This window comes from Myxine glutinosa, chromosome 1 (genome assembly GCF_964187855.1).
Source record: "Myxine glutinosa chromosome 1, kmMyxGlut1.1, whole genome shotgun sequence".
Lineage (NCBI taxonomy): Eukaryota > Metazoa > Chordata > Myxini > Myxiniformes > Myxinidae > Myxine > Myxine glutinosa.
This window is the reverse complement of record NC_136261.1, coordinates 2,797,438-2,823,130: the sequence shown is the minus strand read 5'-3', so window position 1 is coordinate 2,823,130 and position 25,693 is coordinate 2,797,438. Positions and strand designations below refer to the sequence as shown.

The 25,693-nt window shown below is 45.4% G+C and overlaps 1 protein-coding gene across 1 annotated transcript in view; it reads right to left on the bottom strand.

Annotated features, from left to right (window-relative positions):
- The window catches only part of WBP4 (WW domain binding protein 4), a 45,811-nt gene that overhangs the window by 18,408 nt on the left and 1,710 nt on the right, over positions 1 to 25,693 (bottom strand). Inside the window, exons 2-5 of the mRNA XM_068106062.2 lie at positions 20,801 to 20,873; positions 17,576 to 17,638; positions 3,022 to 3,172; positions 2,703 to 2,909 (exon numbers count right to left, since the gene is read on the bottom strand). Of these exons, the coding sequence (XP_067962163.2) occupies positions 2,703 to 2,909; positions 3,022 to 3,172; positions 17,576 to 17,638; positions 20,801 to 20,873 (494 nt within the window). The remainder of the gene's footprint in view (positions 1 to 2,702; positions 2,910 to 3,021; positions 3,173 to 17,575; positions 17,639 to 20,800; positions 20,874 to 25,693) is intronic.

Genomic DNA, 25,693 nt, shown 5'->3' with positions numbered 1-25,693 from the left:
ATTTGAAGAAGATTTGCATATGTGGTCACTGAAGTCAACCACCAAGTATTTTTGAGTTCAACATTGGCCAAAAAGTCAACATAGGCCAAATTTCTAAAATCCTCAATTTTCATCTGATTGACTTGAAATTTTAAGAGGATTTGCATACCAGATTACTGAATTGAACCACCATTCCACCAATTATTTTTGAGGTCATCATAGGCCAACAACTTATTTCAGGGATGTTGCAAGTATCGGGCTACGCACGACATATTTCTTGTTTGTTTGTTTGTTCATCCTTTGAGCTAGGAAGCGGAAATTTCGGCACAATAGTGAGCAAGTGCTTTGGCAAAAACATTATTTTTTGTTATTTACTTAATCAATTATTTGATTAGTTACTTAATTATTATTGATTAATTAAGTGCCGATTTAAGCCTGGTTTAAGCCTGGTGTTGGGCTAGCGGCTAGGGTGCCGGCTTAGGATCCTAGGATCCTGGGTTCGAATCCCGGTCGATTGCTGAATTAACGCCAGGGGGGTTGACTCAGCCTGTCATCCTTCCGAGGTCGGCTAATTGAGTACCAGTTCACTGGTAATTCCCTGTTTGTCGTAAAAGGCGACAAAAAGGGTTGGCGGCAGGAAGGGCATCCGGCCGTAAAACATTGCTTCAAAAAGGGGACCAAAAAAACAACAACAACCACGGTCCCCGAAAAAGGCCAACCCCCGCTTTGTGGGGAAAAATGGCCTCTAAACGGTGGGGTGGTTAATTAAGTGCCGATTTATTTCCTTTCTCATCTGGGCAATATCTCAGGCACTTTTAAGTTAGGAAGCTTATATTTGGACATGACAATGACCAAGTGATTTGGCTGCAAAGGGTATTTTGGTTTTTCTTGATTAATCTATTAATCGATTTATTATTTATTGATTAATCAATTAATTCGTGTTTTTTTTTCGATTAATGACGTATTTAATTAATTTTCAAAAAGTTACATCTTCAGATGAAACACTGGTGTTTGAGGTATGCTATCAGAAGTTATTTTACGATTATCATTTATTGATTTAAATTATGCAATTAATCAATCAATTATTGCACACCTGTCCCTCCCAATACTGTCTCTACGTGCTGCATGGCGGTATCGCCGGGCGCCTAAGGTGTCCCGGAAATTCCGCGCTGGAGGATGTTATTTATTTATTTGGCATGCGGGCGGTGTACTTTGCATGTATCTGTACTCGTTTCAATTTTGTTTTGGGGATTTTACAAGTATCGTGTTTTGCACAATGTATTTTTGTTATACCAAAAATAGAAAAATTGAGCAATGTGACAGAGGGTAAAAGAACCACATAATAACCAGGCAGTGGGGCCACAGTTAGACATAAGTTAGGGAATGAATGAACAGGACAAGCGGAGGAATAGGAGGAGGATGACAGTAAACATGATAACCTACGAGTAAGAGGGTTGCACTGGGATAAGTTAATGAGAGTAATACAATTCACAGGTAGGGATAGGAGATGACGTGAGATGGTGGTATGCTGCCTGGATGAACTCCTCGAGTGGAGTGAGATTGAACAGCATCCTGAAGGCAATTCCACAAATGGGAAAAAACGAGGATGTGCCATAAGCCTAGGTTTTTGGAGTTTAACCCAGAAAAGGTTCCTGCAAGAACATCCTGGAGGATCTGGCGAGAGTCAGAGCCCTGAGTGAACAGATGGAGTTTGACTGGAGCATGAAAAAACACAAAAAACAGAGAGACTACCATCCTGCCTGTGATGCGAGAGCAACAGACCTTGTAGTCCGAGCTCGAGCAGGGTGGGGAGGGAGGAACATACCCCCCTCCACAGGAGTTGGCGACACGAACTTTTTTTAGGAGCTCTAAAGTGTGCCAAAAATGCTTTTAATTGTTAACATGGAAAAAACTGAGCACTTTCACTGTTTTAGCTCCTTTTCAAAATGGCTGCCAGAGACCACGTTTAACCACTATTGAGCTACAACAGCAGTGTGGTTCCAAAATACACCACCTTTTCATGTTTAAAACGATAAAATTGCAACCAAGGTCGGAATAAAAACCAAGACAAACATGTTTTGAGGATTTCACATCACATGGCGCTCTTCATCGAAGATGGCAATGCTCTCTTACATACACTGACGGTTATTCCTCCGCCATTGAAGTACATCGGAATGAAATTGCTGGATCAACTCGGTAACAAAAGCCATGCGACTTTCTCAACAGATATGCATCTTGAAACAGTCCTAAGAGTGATGAAAGCCTTCGTCGTAGCTGCAGTGAGAAATTGCTTCTGGAAAGCATAATACTCGGAAAGTGGCACCCTCCAAAGTCTTTCTGCACAATGATGAGAATAAAGCTGTTTTTTTTTTACCACTGTTGCAAATCTGGAGTTGCTCAGAAGCTACTCGTCGGATCTCTCAGAAATCGATTACACTCGTTGATGGTGACGCATTCAAACTGACTACGGAGGAGATTGAAGACTCCAGGAGAGACAGGTGAGATGCTGTGGTCCCAGTCCGTAGGAGAGAGCAATAGTCCATTGAGCTCTGGACAATGGTCTTGCAGGCTGTGAGTAGTTCTGACTTGTCAAGGATTTATATAATTTTAGACAAATTTGTTGTTCTGGATGAGGATAAATACAAGGACAAAGGAACAAATTACATTTTGAAAACACAGGTAATCACAAAATGTAATTTGACTGAAAATGTACAACAGCTCACCTGCACTTGCTGTGTTGTAGTAATAGGTAGAGCCATCCTCTGACTGGCACCGCACCCACACATTCCCCTCCACCGTGGCCGCATTTTCCACCTCAGCACCCTTCTCGACCTTCTCAACCTTGATTATTGCATGCATTTTGGCTTCTTCTTTTCTTTGACAAAGCCGCAAATTGGTCTTTGTTGGGTTTGATTTTGGCTTCTTGTTACCTTGTGCAACAAGACAAAGAAATATTTTGAGAGGTGAAACAAATGTACAAAAACTGCTCGGCGCCAAGATCAAACCGCTCATCCTCGATAATATCCCTGGTCTGATACCTACATGACTCTTTGGCAACTTTCTCATTTCCCGAAGAAAAGCCAAGTCGTTCAAGGTCACGCTGATAAGCAGCCTCGGCCGCCTTCTCCATGGACGCAAAGTCTTGCTCCCGGGTAGCTTTCAGCTTCGCCTGCTCAGTCCCGCGGCGCCGAATCTGGGTCATTGAGACAAAAGTAATTAGAAATGAGAGGCTATGATCGAGGTTAAAGGTAAAGGTGAATATTACAAGCAATTAGTCATGTCAGTCTTTTGGGACTGCCACAAGTAACATGTTCATGTTCCCACCCCAGTGTTACCTGCCGCATGGTTGGGTTGTCGGGAACAAAACCGGCACCCCTCACTGGCTATGCTAGTGGGGAGGGTGACTGTGGCCCCCTGCCAGGACTAAAAACAACATCTGACAAAGGGCAGATGAGCTCCCTTCAGGAGACACCAGGCACCTGGTAAGGAGAAGGAGCCATCTGGATTGGACCGGTTTGTGGCAACTCAGGGAGCCGAGAGGGGTAGTGAATGAGCTAGTATTAGCCAACGGTGACCATCAAAAAGCGGATGAGCTCGTATTTAGCAAATGGCAAACACAAAACTACACCCGTGGGGAAGAGGGTAGGTGCACAGTGGTGCTGAAGCCGTGGAAGACATGTTCCTCATCTGGTGGATGACACTACAGTCCAATTCTTCCCCAACCACTTCTGTACCATTTTCATGGTATAATTGGGCACTGATATTTGTTGTCAGTGCTTATTCGTATTAAAAAAAAAACTAGAACAGCACTTCGACATTACGACGGCAACTGATTTTGCCTCCGCCCACATTATTACATTATTATAATACTTGTACAATGTTTGATTTAAATCCATTCAGCTGTTCTCAGTGTCACGTTTTTATGAACTCTGACCTCCGACCTCACCAAAATCACAAAATCACCTCACTCCTCTCCTATGATGCCAAAATATAATCAGTTCATCTTTGGATCATAATATATACTTATACCAAGTTTGGGCAAAATCCCATCACTGGTTCACAAATTATCACGGCAACAGGATTTTTACCAAACATGACCTTTGACCTCAACGCAAAAATGTAATCAGTTCATCTTTACCTCATTGTAATACCTGTACCAAGTTTGACTAACATCCCTTCCGCCGTTGTGAAGTTATCGCGGTAATGAAAACCTATCACGAACGGACGGACAGACGGAGACAGACAGACAGACGGAAAGCCTGAAAACATAATGCCTTCATCGGCAGAGGCAAAAAACAAACAAAAAAAAGGATATATATATTGTTGCGGTTTTGTAAATAAAGGCAACCCCCCCCCCCCCCCCCCCCATAGTTAGTTACACCACAACATGTCGCCTCGCTTAGTTAGTTATTTCTTATTAAATGTGAAGTATAGTCACCTTCCACTTCCCAGTGTTAGTATGCGTTGAGGCAGGCAGGATAATGGTAGGCCTCATTGCAGCCTAAAATGCCCTGTCATGGGCCTAGGACAAACCTTGCAGGCCCGAGGGAGGAGCTGGAGGGCGTGGCCAGAGAGCAGCGAACAGCCAATGGGAGCTAGAGGGAGTGGCCAATAAGTTGCAGCCAATGGGAGCTGAAGGGAGTGGCCGAGGGTGACCAATAAGGGGCTGTCACGACACGTGACCCCAGGCGGCCAATGGAGGCCCGTGGAACGTTCGAGTGGGGGGGCGGGGGGGGGGGTCGGGGGGCTATAAAACCCGGCCCGGACCCCCGCTCTCTCTCTTGCAGATGCTGGCTGACGCTCTCTTGCAGGCACTCTGAACTTTCTTTGCCCCGACTCTCTTTCTGCCTGGACTCCCTGCATATAGACGCTCTCTCTGCCACGCGCGCTCTGCCTCGCTGACCCTGAGATACGCTCCTCGGATTCCTGCTACGTGCACATCCGTGATCAACGCCCCTGCTGCGAACATCCCCCGCTGTCGTGTCCTGGCGTTGGAGCGATCCTTTGGGGTATCCGCCAAATGAGCCCGTCCAGGCAAACTGCATGAGCGGCCGCGCTTTGGGCGCATTCCCCTCTTCCTTCCCTTCCCCGAACGAATCTGAGGGCCCTTGTCTGGAAACTAGGTAAGGCCGTTAGGATTCTTCGCTGTGTCCCTTTTCTGTGAAACTGTACATTGTAATAAATCCTGTGGTTTGTTTCCAACCTGGCCGTCATCGTCCTTTCAACATTGGCCCAGCATTGCCCGAATTAAAACCGCTCGATCGGGTTTGATATTGTTAATGTCACGAGTTACGCGACGCACAACCGCTCGGGCGTTCAGTACCAGCGTGACTCGTGCGAGGTTCAGTCCCCGTTTTCACAGCTGCGTGTGTTGAAGGTACTCGGGTCATGACCGTTAACCCTTCCACGCGTAGCTGCGGGGTCGGCGGCTGGAATTGCCCAGCAATCCTTCCACCACGAGTATAGTGTGGGTGGCGGCCTTGTGAACTCGGAGTTTGAGGGGGAGCAGGGCTTAACCCCCCCCCCCCCCCTCAGTACGTCGACGAACCCGAGATCCGCAATATCTATATTATAATAGGCTACGGTGATTCTGTCTGTCTGTCCGGGGTGTGGCTTCGTCCATTTGCAGAGTAGCTCCACCCATTCTTCGAGAGGCTTCATGTAAACAAATATCCACCATTTTATTAACTCGAATAGCTTTGAGGCCTGTTTAGTTAGGCCCGTGCTGTCTTTCTCTCTCACACAGGTTTATTTCAACTCAAATTCGATACATCATTTCATTTTTAACAGTCGCTAACATAGTTTTAGACTCGGTTGAAAAAAAACGGGAAGAAAATCCGATGAAAGTTTCCGTTTATAGAACGAAATGAATTCTCAAAGGCCTGTAAAATAAAGCCCATTCATTGAGTCACCCTCACGATTTTATCTCGAATTCACCATCTGATTTAATTTTTATCGATGGTTTTAGACTCGGTGTCAGAAATAATTGAGGACATTCACGCACACGCGAGAAATTGCCGAGATATATGTATAAAAATCGCGCTACGATGATACACGAAAATACACCGCCTAAAATAACAGTCAGGGAAAATGTCGACATATATTAAAAATTGGCTTTTTCTTTTCCGTTAAGATATATTACTCTTCCGTCTGATGACAGTCGTCACAAAAACGTCAACAATGATGCCGACATATATTTCTTCGTTCTTATTTCATTCAACATTATTATCCGGAAGTAAAGGTTCACGTTTTCATTTCACGTGTGAAAAAACAAACTCCATTTCACGTGTGCATGGACGTGTAATTCACATTTGTAAAATATATAAATTAACAGACGGGAAATTGCTGAGATATTTCTTCGTTTTTATTTTATTAGTTACGAGCAGAAGTACCCGGCGTTGCCGGGCGGGGGAAGGAGGAGGGAGGAGGGAGGAGGGAGGACGGAGGGGGGAGGAGGGAGGAGGGAGGAGGGAGGGGGGAGGAGGGAGGGGGGAGGAGGGAGGATGGAGGAGGGAGAAGGGAGGAGGGAGGAGGGAAGGGCACGTACACTTTAAACATGTATATACATGTGGGATGTGGGATATATACATATGCTGTGGGATATGTGTGTGTATGTGTGTGTGTGTGTGTGTGTGTGTGTGTGTGTGTGTGTGTGTGTGTGTGTGTGTGTATGTATGTATGTGTGTGTATATATATATATATATATGTGTGTGGGTGTACGTGTGTTTATGTGTGTATGTGTGTGTGGGTGGGTGGGTGTGCACGCACATGCATTCACATGTTATCAGAAGTAAATACATTGTGTGGATTACATCATTTGTGCATCTGATAAATTGCCAGCAACCATTTTGTGAAACTGAATGTGCAGCATCTAACTCAATATGTTGAAATGTCACACACGTCCATGCCCGTGGGATTCCCACGGGTGACCCCACGAGTATATATATATATATATATATTAGATCACAGATCAGTCCTGGGCAATGCACACAAAGGCTTCCTTGGTCAGTCTGCATTCAGGTTGATCTGCTTGGGGTCCTAATTCTGCCATTTACTTACGACATACACATCCTTCCCCTTTTCAAAAAGCAGATTTTTTTTACTTCCTTAAAAACTCTTAGACTATTCTCGCTTTCTTCACTTTTCTATCAATGCAGCGCTTTTATTTAGGCCTGGCTTCGATGAGGACTACATCGTTCAAGCCTGGAGCCTTCAACATAAATAAATAAATAAGTTTGCTTGCTCAACTAAGGTATGCCTTGCCCCAGAACAGGTCGATTTCTGTCCAATAAAGCTTCATATCTATGAATGGTAATGGAGCCGATCTTCATACGTACAAATCTCTGTATTCCTGTAAACAATGGAATGTTTATATAAATATAAATGCCAGTGTTTGTGCCTTTATTTAATTCCCGCAAAGATCAAGAATCATCTATTCACCTGAACCGAATTTCAAAAATTATTTACCCATTACCTCTTCCACACTCTCAGCTATCAGCACGAAGTCATCAGCATTCAGGAGCTCGCAAGGTAAGTCTCCTCTAAGTTCCTGTGATTTGACCTCAAGAACCATGATGAACAAGATTGGGCTCAACACTGACCACTGGTGAACACTCACTTTCACTTCAAAATCCTCACTCTGCACTCCATTTACCCTCACAGAAGTTTTTCATCCATCATACATCACCATGACTACGCTGACTATCCAATCCTCCACATGTAACTTTCTTATCCATCATACATCGCCATGACTACCCTGACTATCCAATCCTCCACATGTAACTTTCTTATCCATCATACATCGCCATGACTACCCCGACTATCCAATCCTCCACATGTAACTTTCTTATCCATCATACATCGCCATGACTACCCTGACTATCCAATCCTCCACGTGTAACTTTCTTATCCATCATACATCGCCATGACTACCCCGACTATCCAATCCTCCACATGTAACTTTCTTATCCATCATACATCGCCATGACTACCCTGACGAACCAATCCTCTACACGTAACTTTCTTATCCATCATACATCGCCATGACTACCCCGACTATCCAATCCTCCACATGTAACTTTCTTATCCATCATACATCGCCATGACTACCCTGACTATCCAATCCTCCACATGTAACTTTCTTATCCATCATACATCGCCATGACTACCCCGACTATCCAATCCTCCACATGTAACTTTCTTATCCATCATACATCACCATGACTACCCCGACTATCCAATCCTCCACATGTAACTTTCTTATCCATCATACATCGCCATGACTACCCTGACTATCCAATCCTCCACATGTAACTTTCTTATCCATCATACATCGCCATGACTACCCTGACGAACCAATCCTCTGCACTATAACTTTCTCATCCATCATTGCACCACTTGCCGAGGCAGTCAGTCGAACACCTTCTCCAAATCCATACATATAAAATTCAGTTGTCTCTTCTTCCCCAGATGTGGAGGTTGAAGGTTGAAAGGTTGTGTGTGGAGGTTGAAAGAGGTGACAATAAGGGAGGCATTAAAAGAGAGGCTGAGTAGGGTCGAGGATGATGTGGTTGAGCTTCAACGTGGTTGGATGTCAATGAAAGCTAGTCTGTTGGGAGCCGTTGGTGAGGTATGTGGATGGACAAAAGGACCACCGAGGCACTCGGAAACATGGTGGTGGGATGATGAAGTTGGAAAGAGGATTGACGAGAAGAGGAAGAAGTTCAAGGAGTGGCAGAAGGCGAAGGGTACGGGAGCAGAAACAGCAGAGCATGAAAGTTATAAGGCAGCCAAGAAGGCTGCAAAGAAAGAGGTAGCAAAGGCGCAGGAGGCATGTAGGAAAATGTTCGGAGAATGCTTGGATTCGGAAGAGGGTCAGAGAGCGGTATTCAGGATTGCAAAGCAGATAGCGAAAGAGAGGTGTGATGTGATGGGGGTGAGTTGCTTGAAGGATGAAGTGGGACAAATCGTTGTTGACCCAGATGGAATTAAAGGAAGATGGAAAAGATATATGGAAATGCTGTTGAATACAGAGAATGAATGGGATGGCAACATAGAGAGTAACCCAGTTTTAGGACCGGCAGAGAAGATAACTGAGAAGGAAGTTGAGGAAGCGATAAAAGCAATAAAAAACCACCTTTAGAGGCCATTTTTCCCCGCAAGCGGGGGTTGGCCTTTTTCGGGAACTGTGGTTGTTGTTGTTTTTCGGTCCCCTTTTTGAAGCAATGTTTTACGGCCGGATGCCCTTCCTGACGCCAACCCTTTTTGCCGCCTTTAACGACAAGCAGGGAATTACTACCAGTGAACTGGTACTCAATTTGCCGACCTCGGAAGGATGACAGGCTGAGTCAACCCCCCTGGCGTTAATTCAGCGATTGACCGGGATTCGAACCCAGGATCCTAGGATCCTAAGCCGGCACCCTAGCCGCTAGCCCAACACCAGGGATTAAGCGATAAAAGCAATGAAGGGTAGAAAAGCGGGAGGGCCGACGGGAGTTGTGGGAAATATGTTGAAGGCAGCAGGAAGTTGGGGTGTGAAGAGAATGACAGAGATCTGTAATCTGGTGGTGAAAGAAGGCCGCATTCCAGTGGTTTGGGAACTGAGTACCCTCGTCCCTCTATACAAGGGGAAAGGTGACCCTCTGGAGTGTGGCTCGTACTGAGCGATAAAGTTATTGGAGCATGGAATGAAGGTGTTGGAGAGGGTGTTGGAGAGGAGGATAAGGAAGAAAGTGAAGATCGACGAAATGCAGTTTGGATTTATGCCAGGAAGAGGAACGACAGACGCGCTTTTCATTGTGAGGCAGTTGCAGGAGAAGTACATGGAGAAGAGGAAGAAGTTGTTTCTTGGGTTTGTTGATCTGGAGAAAGCATTCGATCGGGTTCCACGCAAAGTATTGACATGGGCATTGAGGAAGTTAGGAGTGGAGGAATGGTTGATCAGAGTAGTGATGGCAATGTACAAAAGAGCACGCACAGCTGTAAGGACGAAGGACGGGAACAGTGGTGAGTTTGAGGTGAAGGTGGGAGTGCATAAGGGGTCGGTACTAAGTCCACTACTATTTGTAGCTGTGATGGAGGTGCTGGCTCAGAAGGTAAAGGAGGGTTTACCATGGGAGTTGTTGTATGCAGATGATCTGGTGTTGATTGCGGAAAGTATGGATGGACTGAAGGAAAAGATGAACACGAGGAAGGAATGTATGGAGACAAAAGGTCTGAAGGTGAATATCGGAAAGACGAAGGTGACGGCAAGTGGTAAAGCATGTGGTGAGGTGGAAAGACCTGGGAAGTGGCCCTGTGCTGAGTGTAGGAAGGGTGTCGGAGTGAACTCCATTCAGTGTACAATGTGCGCTGAGTGGGTTCATCAAAAATGTCGTGGTCTGAGAGGGTCATTAACCAGTGTGGCAGCTACATTCAAATGTAAGGTGTGCACAGAGGGAGCTGCAGATGGAGGAAATGTTGAGTTGGATCTTGGAGACGGCGTGAAGCTGGAAGGTGTGAAAACATTTTGCGACCTCGGAGACATGCTGAATGGAGAAGGTGGATCAGACTCGGCAACGGTTGCTCGAGTGAGATGTGCATGGAAGAAGTTTCGGGAATTGAGTGGCGTGCTGATGATGAGGGGAGTGTCGTTGAAGCTGAAGGGAAAGGTGTATGCTGCATGTGTGAGAAGTGTTATGATTTATGGGAGCGAGACATGGGTAATGAACGTAGAGCAGCAACGAAGGTTGGAAAGGGTGGAAATGCGAATGGTTCGACGGATGTGCGGAGTATCGTTGAGAGAGAGGAAGGCAAATGATGAATTGCGAAAGATGATGGGAATAGAGCCTGTGATTGATGCTGTGAAGAGGAACAGGTTGAGATGGTTTGGTCATGTGTTGAGGAAGGATGAAAGTGACTGGTTGAGAAGAGTGATGGAAATGAATGTAGAAGGAAGTAGAAGACGGGGAAGACCGAGAAAGACTTGGCTAAAGATGGTGGAAGAAGAAATGCGGGCAAGGGGGTTAACAAGGAGAAATGCAGAAAATAGGGCAAAATGGAGAAGATTGTCATGGGGACCGCAAGGCTAACCCCCGCTCTAGCAGGGAAAATGGCCTTCAAAATGCATGTTGTGTGTTGTTGTTGTCTTCTTCCCCAGATATTTTTGCTGCAATTGCCTAATTATAAGAAGCGTTACGCCTAGGTCCCCCGTCGGTGAAGTGATGCAGGTTGACAAAGTGGAAAACGCAAGGGGGCCATCTTGCATTTTCACGTGGCGTTCTCCCTTATGCGTAGTTACACCCACACACCAGATTAGAAGTTAGTAGTTCGTTTAGTTTTCAAGATATTTCGCTCACAAGGTTCAGACATATATATGGTGGTGGCCATCTTGGATTTTGACGTGGCGACCCAATTTTCAATAGCGTTCTTCCTTATGCCTAGATAGGAAGAAGTTCAAGGAGATACATCCACACAGATACATCCACACACCAAATTAGAAGTGGGTACCTCGCTTATTTTTCAAGATATTCCGCTCACAAGGTTCAGACATACATGGCGGCGGCCATCTTGGATTTTGACGTGGCGACCCAATTTTCAATAGCGTTCTTCCTTATGCCTAGATAGGAAGAAGTTCAAGGAGATACATCCACACAGATACACCCACACACCAGATTAGAAGTTGGTACTTCGCTTATTTTTCAAGATATTCCGCTCACAAGGTGCAGACATTCATGGCGTCAGACATACATGGCGGCGGCCATCTTGGATGTTGACGTGGGTTGCACCCACACACCAAATTAGAATTCGGTCCTTCGCTTACGCACGCACGCACGTATGCACGCCCACACGCACGCACACACGGACGGACGGACACACGGACGGAGGGGAAAACCATAGTCCTCCTTTCGCTCCGCGGTGCGACGGGGGACAAGAACTGCCTCTAATGTGCCCCTTCCTGGTATAAAATCAAATTGCAACTCATGTATATTAATGAACACTCTATCTTATCAATTTATCCATGACTCTGCCACCCATTCAATTTCATTCCATGGTCCATCAGCTTGAAACCCCTAAAATTACCCTTAACTAAGGCATCACCCTTTCCTTTATAAATATTCACTATTACATTCTTCAACCAGTCATCTGCGACAGATGTCCCCCTTTTAATCAAATTTACCAATTTTGGGAATAAATTTACTCCAATATCGCCAGATGCATTCAGCATCTCTGTGATAATACCAGAGCTGCTCGCCGCTTTACCATTCGTCATTTCATCAATGGCTTCCTTCGCCCAGTAATTCTTTATCTCAGGTGGTGGACCCTGCACCGGCTCTACTGTCTCCAAAATATCCCTATTCCATGGGAATTCCTCATTTAGCAGACACTCATAGTAGCTCCTCCAAGCATTTCTAATCTCCCCATGGCCAACCAGTACATTTCCCATGTCATCCTTCACACAATGCTCTCCTAAAACATCCTTATTTTGACAGATAATTTGCTTGGCTATCCTAAATATCTCCCCTCTGCTACCTGTATTATTTATCACACCTGAAAGTGAATCCTGTACTCCTTTTTTAGCCTTGTAAACTTCCCTTCCTGCCCTATGTTGAGCCACTAAATATTCCTCCTTATCCCCTCCTCCATCCTTCACCATAAGATAAGGATGGACTGAAGGAGAAGATGAACAAGTGGAAGGAATGTATGGACGCAAAAGGTCTGAAGGTGAATATCGGAAAAACGAAGGTGATGGCAAGTGGTAAAGCATGTGGTGAGATAGAAAGAACTGGGAAGTGGCCCTGTGCTGTGTGCAGGAAGGGTGTCGGAGTGAACTCCATTCAATGTACAATGTGCGCTGAGTGGGTTCATCAAAAATGTAGTGGTCTGAGAGGGTCATTAACCAGTGTGGCAGCTACATTCAAATGTAAGGTGTGCACAGAGGGAGCTGCAAATGGAGGAAATGTTGAGTTGGATCTTGGAGACGGCATGAACCTGGAAGGTGTGAAAACATTTTGCTACCTCGGAGACATGCTGAATGGAGAAGGTGGATCAGACTCGGCAACGGTTGCTGGAGTGAGATGTGCATGGAAGAAGTTTCGGGAACAGAGTGGCGTGCTGATGAGGAGGGGAGTGTCGTTGAAGCTGAAGGGAAAGGTGTATGCTGCATGTGTGAGAAGTGTTATGATTTATGGGAGCGAGACATGGGTAATGAACGTAGAGCAGCAACGAAGGTTGGAAAGGGTGGAAATGCGAATGGTTTGACGGATGTGCGGAGTATCGTTGAGAGAGAGGAAGACAAATGATGAATTGCGAAAGATGATGGGAATAGAGCCTGTGATGGATGCTGTGAAGAGAAACAGGTTGAGATGGTTTGGTCATGTGTTGAGGAAGGATGAAAGTGTCTGGTTGGGAAGAGTGATGGAAATGAATGTAGAAAGAAGTAGAGGACGGGGAAGACCGAGAAAGACTTGGCTAAAGGTGGTGGAAGAAAAATGTGGGCAAGGGGCTTAACAAGGAGAGATGCAGAAAATAGGGCAAAATGGAGAAGATTGTCATGGGGCCCACAAGGCTAACCCCCGCTCTAGCAGGGAAAATGGCCTTAAAATGCATGTTGCTGTTATTGTTGTATCGCCTCCCTTTTTCCAAGTCCTAAATAGTCTTCTTTCTTGAATTGCCCTATCCACCTCATTGTTCCACCACCCTGTAGTCTCAAGTCTGGCTGGTCCCTCCGTCCAGCGACATGTCTTATCAGTAGTATGTAGCAGCCCATCATTTAAAAAAAAGTCCTAACAACTCTCCACATGAGCTCCTCATAAGTGATCACGTAGACTACGGATTTTTATGTTAAGAAAATAGGCCTTTTATGTTTTGAAAAGCGGAAATATATTTTTTTTATGTGAAAAAATCCCGAAATATTTTTTTCCCCGTTTTATTCGTTTTTTATTATTACCAAGTTTTTCAGAAATCAGTCAAAAAAAGAACAAAAAATGGTATGCTTTTTCCTGCACAACATTAAGCACTCTGGGCTAGTAAACAGGTAAAAAATGACGTTCAGGTACCTTTATTGCAATCGCATTGTTTGATAAGTAGAGGACTAGAAGAAATTGACAAGACCCTTTTAGGAACGGTTGAAGGAGGTGTTTGAAATCATTATCTTGGTAATGTTCTCCTTGGTGAGGCGGTGTCGGCGGTCGGTGAGGACGTTTCTGTAGACGGAGAAGGACCTTTCCACGTCGACGCTGACGATGGGGCAGTACCTCAAGAGGGGGATGTCGGCAAGCTCGACTCCAGCCGGCACACCAACCTCAGATCCGTGCTGATCTCCATCCAGGATCAAAGCCACTGTCCTCAGCACACCAATGTCGGGATTGCGCTGCAGCACCGCCTTGAACTTGGTGAGCAGGATCTCCTTACGGCAGCCTCGGATCTTTTCGAGCTCCTCCTTGGCCTGATCAAGGAGCTGGAAGGCCTTGGCCAGCTCCATGCCGGCCTCCTCCAGCTGCTTAAGGTTCTTCAGGATGAACGACACGTGGGCATTTAAGAAGACCAAACTGAGCTTGATGTCCACCTTTCCGAACAGGTCCTTGGCACTCCGGATTGCCATCGCGTCATCATCATTCAGCTGGTCCACAATGTCCTTGACGGCCTCGGAGTGCTCGGCGCAAAACACCACGGCGTCGATCCACGTCCCCCACCGAGTCAGAATGGGCTCCGGGGGGAGAGAAAGATTGGGCTGCTGCTCCTTCCAAAGGACAACACGCGACGGGGCTTTGACGAACACCTTCTTCGTCGTGGCAATCAGGTCGTTGACGTCCTTGAACATTTCTCGGACTGTCTCGCAGACACGGTGGAGCGCATGGGCAACGCAAGTCACATGCAGCAAGTCCGGGAAGAGTTCCTTCAGGGCATGGCCGGCCTTGATCATATAGGCCGCGGCGTCGCTGACGAGGACCTTGAGGCACTCCGGCTTGAAATCAGGCCAAAGATAGCGCAGCGTGTCTGACTGCGCGCACGATCTCCCCGGAGTTGGTCTTCTCCAGAAACATGCACTGGACGAGGTGGGGACGAAAGTACCTCTCCTTGGACAAGCGTCCCGCGATGATGTTGGCCACATATCGACCTGCCGAATCGGTCGTCTCGTCGACGGACAGCTAGATGGGCTGCTGTCCGAGGTCGGCACGGATCCCCGCCAAGGCCTCGTCGTAGCACTTGTCGAGGTAGTGCTTTCTAATCCAGCTTTCATTGGGGATCTGGAGAGTGATGTGCTTCTCCAGGAACGACCGGAGGGCAGGGTTTTCCAATTTCGACAATGGGATGCCAGCGGCCAGCATGGCCTGGCACAGCTCCTGAGCCACGACGTCGCACTTGTGCCTCTTTCCGCCACCAAAGTCCTCCATGGTGGCTTGCGTGACCGTCTTCTTCTTCAAGGCCAAGTTGCTCTTGTGGCGGTCTCCTCGGACATGTTGGGCCAGCTCAGACTTCTGCTTCACCCGGAAAGTCTTTTCACAAGCTCGACAGAAAGCCGTGTCACTCGACGCGTACTTGAAGGTAGCCCCATCGCCACCAGCGTTGAATTCCTTCAGCCACTTGTCACGAAGAGCAGCACTCACCTTGATAGGAGACTTGTTCACACTTTGTGTACACTCTCTCACTGTAGTACACCGCCTCACTGCTGTGCACGCTGGGGACGCAACGCACGCAAGTGGACGCAACGTTTTGTTTTTGAGATCGATCGCAGCTAAAAATTTCGATCGCAGTTAAAATTTCGAAAAATTCCCTAATTTTTTTTAGCGTTGCCAGACATTTTCGACCAAAAAGGGCATTTTATTTTATTTTTCCCGAAAAAGGCCGAAATATTTTTTTTCTCCGAAAATAGCAAAATAATTTTTTTGCGCGCAAAAAAGCCGTTTTATGTGAAAAAATATTTTTTATTTTTTCACATAAAAATCCGATGTGCAGTGATCAGTCTCCTCAACCTCTTCTTAAACATTGTGTTGCAGACGACCAAATCTAAAGCGTCCCCAAACTCAAGTATTCTTACACCTTCAGTGTTTCTAGCTGCGAAACGAAACCCGCCATGCACATCCTCATATCCTTCCAATAACTCTCCAATTTGTCCATTCACGTCCCCTCCTATCACAACAACTTCTGTCTCGCTGATCCCTGAAACAACATGCACCAGCGTGTCCCAAAAGTCATCCTCCTCATCACTTAATCCAATTTGTGGAGCGGATGCTGATACTCTCGTTAATATAAACTTATCAAACAACGACTTTCAAACTATAACTCTTGCATTTACCCTCCTAACTCCAACACTCTCTCCACCCACTTCCCAGCCACCATAATCCCAACACCACTGTACCAGATCCAAAATAATTCCAAATAAATAATGTCCCAAAACTCATCAACCTTTCCAAAATAATTTGTACCTGTCATTTATACCTGTGACCATTCTCGCAGCACCACCCCTCCATCTCGATTCTTGCACACAGCATACATCCACTCTTCTGCAGCTCAAAGTTTCCACGATCTCACCAGCTCTACTACGCATAGCACCCACATTCAGACTAGCAACTCGAATACATATCTTATCACACCAGTTGGATGCTTTAACCATGACAGGTTTGCTCTAATTTTTAATTTGTACAGCCATAGATTTTTTAAAGGAAAGTAAGTGAGCCTGAGTATGAAAGTCACCCTCATGGTACATACCACAGCAACCCCAGACATCAGCGCACTTACATGACCTGGTGCCGCAACACTAGCAGTGCAGTGGCGTCGTGGGCGACCCACCCCAATCCGCTTCAGGGTCACCCATCCATGCGTGACATGGCGCTAAAACAGATGGGGTATTATACACCTGCTGATAGAGCAGCCTCCGAGTACACTATTACTTGGTTTGGGCTCCCGTACTATCAGGTGGCAAGTGCAAACCTGTTGAGACACACACCCTGTACCCTCTATACGCAATGCAGCAACACTGCCCACTGTCACCAAGACAAGCTAACCGAGAAGGGGAAGCACAAAACTCAGGTCCCCGTTTCGCCAAAAGGCAAGTTTGAGGCATGTTGTTTGGATGCCCTTCCTTTTCATGGATGCCCATCCTGACACCACCACGGTATCAGGTGTAGACCTAGCCTTTGTCTAAAGAGACATTCCCTGCAGGGCAGCAGGGGGATTTGCAATCAGAGTTTCCTTCTCCGAGGTGGACTGCCTACCAAGGCTAAAGAGCTCCACGTACCCTGGTTGGATCGGTGGGTGTCACAGCAAGTCCTTACAGCAGAGGGCCATGCACACTACACCTCTCGGGCACCAACCTACTCAGAGATCCTCCAGACATTTAGCCAGTGCCCTCAAGAGCACCGTTACCATGGTGCACCACTAGGAGGTAGTCTGAAAGTCTTAGCAAGGGTAGAGGTTATGTACCGGAAGGAAGGGCTTACACACGGCCTTCTTTTCGCTCGCAGAGCTATCCGACGGCCGCAGCTAAAAGCAACGAGTGGTAAACCACATCACACCCCACTACAGCACGAGACGCGTACACCTGCCCTGTGAAAAAAAAACAACCACAAGTACCATCAGGAAATACTTACATCACTTATTTATCATGTCCTCTCACCTCATCCAACTTCCTCTTTACATTCTCCTGGTGGTTCTTGCCTCTCTCGTGGAAGTCAATGCTCTGAGGCAGAAAGGTACGAGACAACGAAGGTAAAGAAAGGAAGAAAGGGTAGTGGAAAATGGTATCAATATCAATTCACACACACAATGACCAGCCAGCTCATTTCTGAGGAATGGGGAAATTCCATTCACATCCACAATGAAACAGAAAATTTTAAGCAAATCAGAACAGAACTCGGTAGAGAGCATACCTCCACCAGGCTCAACAGTTTACATTTGCTATCCCACTAATAGGTCGGATCTGGATCCGGACCTGAACCAAAATCGAATCCGCTTATTCTTGTCACTTCATGTCAATACCAACTCATCCACCTAGATTTATCATAAGTCGTCCATAACTTTTCGAAATATCGTGCTGTATATTGTTTTTGGTCTTATCACTCACTCGGTGAAGAATCACTTGAGAATTTTAAAAATTCTCGTTTGTGGATCCGGATCCTAACCAAAATCGAAACGAATTCTCCTTTTCACACACCCAACCTCCCCACCAAGTTTCGTCCAAATCTGTCCTCAACTTTCTTAAATATCCCACTATGTATCGTTTTTGGCCCGATCTCTCAATGGTGAAGAATCACTTAAAATTCAACTAGCCAGATCCGAATCCGGATCTTCACAAAAATCTAATCATTTCGTCCTTGTCACACACCCAACCTGTCCAACCAAATTTCATCCGAATCTGTCCACAACCTTTTGACATATCCTGCTCACAGATAGACAAACAACCAAGACAGAGGGGTGAAAACATAACCTTTGTCCACCTTTAGTGACGAAGTAATGACACTTCTACAAAATAAACTTCACCAATATCAGGGAGCCATGAGGGAGATATCAGGGAGCCATGAGAGAGCCGTCAGGGAGCCATGAGGGAGATATCAGGGAGCCATGAGAGAGCCGTCAGGGAGCCATGAGGGAGATATCAGGGAGCCATGAGAGAGCCGTCAGGGAGCCATGAGGGAGATATCAGGGAGCCATGAGGGAGTTATCAGGGAGCCATGAGGGAGATATTAGGGAGCCATGAGGGAGATATCAGGGAGCCATGAGAGAGCCGTCAGGGAGCCATGAGGGAGATATTAGGGAGCCATGAGGGAGATATCAGGGAGCCATGAGAGAGCCGTCAGGGAGCCATGAGGGAGATATTAGGGAGCCATGAGGGAGATATCAGGGAGCCATGAGAGAGCCGTCAGGGAGCCATGAGGGAGATATCAGGGAGCCATGAGAGAGCCGTCAGGGAGCCATGAGGGAGATATTAGGGAGCCATGAGGGAGATATCAGGGAGCCATGAGAGAGCCGTCAGGGAGCCATGAGGGAGATATCAGGGAGCCATGAGGGAGATATCAGGGAGCCATGAGAGAGCCGTCAGGGAGCCATGAGGGAGATATCAGGGAGCCATGAGAGAGCCATCAGGGAGCCATGAGGGAGATATCAGGGAGCCATGAGAGAGCCGTCAGGGAGCCATGAGGGAGATATTAGGGAGCCATGAGGGAGATATCAGGGAGCCATGAGAGAGCCGTCAGGGAGCCATGAGGGAGATATCAGGGAGCCATGAGAGAGCCATCAGGGAGCCATGAGGGAGATATTAGGGAGCCATGAGGGAGATATCAGGGAGCCATGAGAGAGCCGTCAGGGAGCCATGAGGGAGATATCAGGGAGCCATGAGAGAGCCGTCAGGGAGCCATGAGGGAGATATCAGGGAGCCATGAGAGAGCCGTCAGGGAGCCATGAGGGAGTTATCAGGGAGCCATGAGGGAGTTATCAGGGAGCCATGAGAGAGCCGTCAGGGAGCCATGAGGGAGTTATCAGGGAGCCATGAGGGAGCTATCAGGGAGCCATGAGGGAGATATTAGGGAGCCATGAGGGAGTTATCAGGGAGCCATGAGGGAGATATTAGGGAGCCATGAGGGAGTTATCAGGGAGCCATGAGGGAGCTATCAGGGAGCCATGAGGGAGATATTAGGGAGCCATGAGGGAGTTATCAGGGAGCCATGAGGGAGATATTAGGGAGCCATGAGGGAGTTATCAGGGAGCCATGAGGGAGTTATCAGGGAGCCATGAGGGAGCTATCAGGGAGCCATGAGGGAGATATTAGGGAGCCATGAGGGAGTTATCAGGGAGCCATGAGGGAGCTATCAGGGAGCCATGAGGGAGATATTAGGGAGCCATGAGGGAGTTATCAGGGAGCCATGAGGGAGATATTAGGGAGCCATGAGGGAGTTATCAGGGAGCCATGAGGGAGCTATCAGGGAGCCATGAGGGAGATATTAGGGAGCCATGAGGGAGATATTAGGGAGCCATGAGGGAGATATCAGGGAGCCATGAGAGAGCCATGAGGGAGCTATCAGGGAGCCATGAGAGAGCCATCAGGGAGCCATGAGGGAGCTATCAGGGAGCCATGAGAGAGCCATCAGGGAGCCATGAGGGAGATATCAGGGAGCCATGAGAGAGCCATCAGGGAGCCATGAGGGAGATATTAGGGAGCCATGAGAGAGCCATCAGGGAGCCATGAGAGAGCCATCAGGGAGCCATGAGGGAGATATTAGGGAGCCATGAGAGAGCCATCAGGGAGCCATGAGGGAGATATTAGGGAGCCATGAGAGAGCCATCAGAGAGCCATGAGAGAGCCATCAGGGAGCCATGAGGGAGATATTAGGGAGCCATGAGAGAGCCATCAGGGAGCCATGAGAGAGCCATGAGAGAGCCATCAGGGAGCCATGAGGGAGATATCAGGGAGCCATGAGAGAGCCATCAGGGAGCCATGAGGGAGATATCAGGGAGCCATGAGAGAGCTATCAGGGAGCCATGAGGGAGCCATCAGGGAGCCATGAGGGAGATATCAGGGAGCCATGAGAGAGCCATCAGGGAGCCATGAGGGAGATATCAGGGAGCCATGAGAGAGCTATCAGGGAGCCATGAGAGAGCCATCAGGGAGCCATGAGGGAGATATCAGGGAGCCATGAGGGAGATATCAGGGAGCCATGAGAGAGCCATCAGGGAGCCATGAGGGAGATATCAGGGAGCCATGAGAGAGCTATCAGGGAGCCATGAGGGAGCCATGAGGGAGCCATGAGGGAGCCATCAGGGAGCCATGCTCCCCTATTCCAGACTGCATGACTACAGCTTATCTCAATTGGAATAGGAACAGTCTGCATTTTCTGCTCAGCCTTACCGGTTTGTTGTCTCCAAACCAACATTTACAGAAATCACAAAACTTCCGCGGTTGAGACTTCCAGAACTCCGACCTGCAAGGCATTCCACAATTTCATGATTCAAAACCACAACGTGCATTCAAAACAAACAAACTCTCATTTGATCCCACAGAACCACGTGCTACTCGCAAGCATCCGCAGTGCAAACACAAACCAGTTACATGACGTGTCCATCGAGGTAAATACAACTCCGACTCGAGTACGCATTCGTTTAAGGCAGGTACCCATCACGTGACATAGTTGTGCCCGAAAATAATGGGACCCTTGCACTTTTTAAAAATAATTCACCATTTCTCCAGAAAATTGTTGAAATTAAAAAATCTTTTGGTGTCCACAAATGTATTTCTTTGGTTTTCAGTGGAACGAAACATAAAAGGCCGAAAAAATAACTAAATCTTAGCTTATTCCACACAGAAATCCTAAAATGGCCCGGACAATATTATTGGCACCTTCTAGAAGTTCTTGGAAATAACAAGATTTCAAGCAGGTGATTCTCCTTTACTTTGGAATTGAACTCACCTGTGTTGATTTTCAGGTGCCTGCAATATATAAATCACCCATTCAGCCACTTTGAATAGAGAAAAGGAGTCATTCTGCTGTTTTTTGTCACTGTGTGTACCGCAATGAGCATGGAGAAAAGTAAGAAAACCAGAGAATTGTCTGAGGAGGTCAGACACAAGATTGTAGCCAAGCATGGGCAATCTCACGGCTGCAAGTCCATCTCCAGAGACCTTGATGTTCCTGTGTCCACCGTTCGCAATTTTATCAGGAAGTTTAAGGCCCATGGCACTGCAGACAACCTCCCTGGACGTGGCCGCAAGATAAAACCTGATCGAAGATTGCAGCGAAGGATTGTTCGAATGGTGGAGAAAGCACCTCGATAACCTGCCAAACAGATTCAAGCTGACCTTCAGACACAATGACGACAGTTTCAACTCGCACCATCTGTCGCCAACTCAATGAAAGGGGGTTCTAATTCTATGGTGGGAGACCCAGGAGGACCCCACTGCTGAGAGAGAGACATCAGAAAGCCCAACTGGAGTTTTCCAAAACACACCTGAACAAGCCAAAATCCTTCTGGGAGAATATCCTGTGGACTGATGAGACCAAATCAGAGGTTTTTGGTAAAGCACATCATCTCTATGTTTACAGAAAACAAAATGAAGCCTTCAAAGAAAAGAACACCTTCTCTACAGTCAAACATGGAGGAGTTTCAGTGATGTTTTGGGGTTGCTGTGCTGCCTCTGGCACTGGGTACCTTGAATGTGTGCATGGCATCATGAAATCAGGAGATTACCAAGGCATTTTGGAGCACAATGTTCAACCCAGTGTCAGAAAACTGGGTCTCCGTCGAAGGTCATGGGTCTTGCAGCAGGACAATGACCCCAACACACTTCAATAAGCACCCAGGAATGGTTCAAGACAAAACGCTGGACTGTTATGAAGTGGCCCGAAATGAGTCCAGATCTCTATCCCATTGAACACCTGTGGCGAGATCTGGAAACAGCAGTTGGGAGAAGGTGCCCTTCAAATCTGGGAGAACTGGAGCAGTTTGCACAAGAAGAGTGTGACCAAATACCAAAGTGTGACCATTGTGACCAAATATTAAGTCTTCTTGGGTGTCAATAATTTTGTCAATGCCATTTCTTTTCATTTTCTGATTTAAAAGGATATATTAAGTTCTGAATCGAAAACAAAGGTTCTGTAAAATTAACATTGAAATAAAGAACTGTGGAGACAAAACACTTTTGTCAATTTCAACTTATTTTTCGACAAAATTGTGAGTTATTTGAAAAAAGTGCAAGGGTGCCAATATTTTTGGCCACGACTATGATGGCAGCTCACATACCGGATCATATGGAATCAGACCCCTGTGATCCACGGTTTACTGTGCGTAAACTCCATTAACAAAAACGGTGCCATGGAAAGCACGAGACGACACTACTAGCAGTACAAGGTGAGATTGACAAAGTAAACACAGAACATCTCGGCATATGGCGAAGCTTTGTTCATCACGCATAGCATGTGGTGCTCAAGGTGAAGCTACCTCCACCACCACAATGACGTAGTGCTCCTCGGAGGCCAAGCCATCTCCATGACAACTATGTGGTGCTCGTGGGAGGTGAATCCACCGTGAACACTCCAATAACGTGATGTTCAGAGGCGAAGTCATCTCTGCCACGGCAATACACAGCCGGACTTTGGATCAACGACTACATACCGTTTTGGAGGGGACGTTAAGCCGGCTGTCTTGCCTGCTAGCATTCGTTTGAGAACGTCAAATATCTCACAGACAACGGTATCTTTCAAAAGGAGAAGACCATTGTGTGCAGGCGCCTTTGGCAAAAATCACCTTCATTTGCAGGTGTGGAATACGAATACGGCACAGCCATGATGGGCCAAATGGCCTCTCGTCCAAAGGTAAACACAAAGGTCGTGATAGGTCGTTTCCTTCCTTCCGTGTAAGTGCTGCTTCATCAGGATGAAGATTACCACACTGCGGTTACGCAATACGTGCAGGTGTGGAACAGTGCCGACTTTGGTGTGTGCTTTGGATGTTGTTGGGAATGTACAGTCAGAGGGAGTCTCTGGTCACACCTGAAATCCCTTTTACAGTCAAATCCTAAAGTTAGTTATAAAGTACAGGACATGTTTAATTTATGAGATGTCGCTTTAAATTTCCTCACACGATTAGATAAAACGTTAAATTTCCTCACAGGATTAGATAAAACGTTAAATTTCCTCACAGGATTAGATAAAACGTTAAATTTCCTCACAGGATTAGATAAAACGTTAAATTTCCTCACAGGATTAGACAAAACGTTAAATTTCCTCACAGGATTAGATAAAACGTTAAATTTCCTCACAGGATTAAATAAAACTTTAAATTTACTCACAGGATTAGATAAAACGTTAAATTTCCTCACAGGGTTAGATAAAACGTTAAATTTCCTCACAGGATTAGACAAAACGTTAAATTTCCTCACAGGATTAGATAAAACGTTAAATTTCCTCACAGGATTAGATAAAACGTTAAATTTCCTCACAGGATTAGATAAAACGTTAAATTTCCTCACAGGATTAGATAAAACGTTAAATTTCCTCACAGGATTAGATAAAACGTTAAATTTCCTCACAGGATTAGATAAAACGTTAAATTTCCTCACAGGATTAGATAAAACGTTAAATTTCCTCACAGGATTAGACAAAACGTTAAATTTCCTCACAGGATTAGACAAAACGTTAAATTTCCTCACAGGATTAGATAAAACGTTAAATTTCCTCACAGGATTAAATAAAACTTTAAATTTACTCACAGGATTAGATAAAACGTTAAATTTCCTCACAGGGTTAGATAAAACGTTAAATTTCCTCACAGGATTAGACAAAACGTTAAATTTCCTCACAGGATTAGATAAAACGTTAAATTTCCTCACAGGATTAGATAAAACGTTAAATTTCCTCACAGGATTAGATAAAACGTTAAATTTCCTCACAGGATTAGATAAAACGTTAAATTTCCTCACAGGATTAGATAAAACGTTAAATTTCCTCACAGGATTAGACAAAACGTTAAATTTCCTCACAGGATTAGATAAAACGTTAAATTTCCTCACAGGATTAGATAAACGTTAAATTTCCTCACAGGATTAGATAAAACGTTAAATTTCCTCACAGGATTAGACAAAACGTTAAATTTCCTCACAGGATTAGATAAAACGTTAAATTTCCTCACAGGATTAAATAAAACTTTAAATTTACTCACAGGATTAGATAAAACGTTAAATTTCCTCACAGGGTTAGATAAAACGTTAAATTTCCTCACAGGATTAGATAAAACGTTAAATTTCCTCACAGGATTAGATAAAACGTTAAATTTCCTCACAGGATTAGATAAAACGTTAAATTTCCTCACAGGATTAGATAAAACGTTAAATTTCCTCACACGATTAGATAAAACGTTAAATGTCCTCACAGGATTAGATAAAACGTTAAATTTCCTCACACGATTAGATAAAACGTTAAATTTCCTCACAGGATTAAATAAAACGTTGAATTTCCTCACAGGATTAGATAAAACGTTAAATTTCCTCACAGGATTAGATAAAACGTTAAATTTCCTCACAGGATTAGATAAAACGTTTAATTTCCTCACAGGATTAGATAAAACGTTAAATTTCCTCACAGGATTAAATAAAACTTAAATTTCCTCACAGGATTAGATACAACGTTAAATTTCCTCAAAGGGTTAGATAAAACGTTAAATTTCCTCACAGGATTAAATAAAACTTTAAATTTCCTCACAGGATTAGATAAAACGTTAAATTTCCTCACAGGATTAGATAAAACGTTAAATTTCCTCACAGGATTAGATAAAACGTTAAATTTCCTCACAGGATTAGATAAAACGTTAAATTTCCTCACAGGATTAGATAAAACTTTAAATTTCCTCACAGGGTTAGATAAAACTTTAAATTTCCTCACAGGATTAGATAAAACGTTAAATTTCCTCACAGGATTAGATAAAACGTTAAATTTCCTCACAGGATTAGATAAAACGTTAAATTTCCTCACAGGATTAGATAAAATGCGAAATTTCCTCACAGGATTAGATAAAACTTTAAATTTCCTCACAGGATTAGATAAAACGTTAAATTTCCTCACAGGATTAGATAAAACGTTAAATTTCCTCACAGGATTAGATAAAACGTTAAATTTCCTCACAGGATTAGATAAAACTTTAAATTTCCTCACAGGGTTAGATAAAACTTTAAATTTCCTCACAGGATTAGATAAAACGTTAAATTTCCTCACAGGATTTATAGATAAAACGCTAAATTTCCTCACACGAT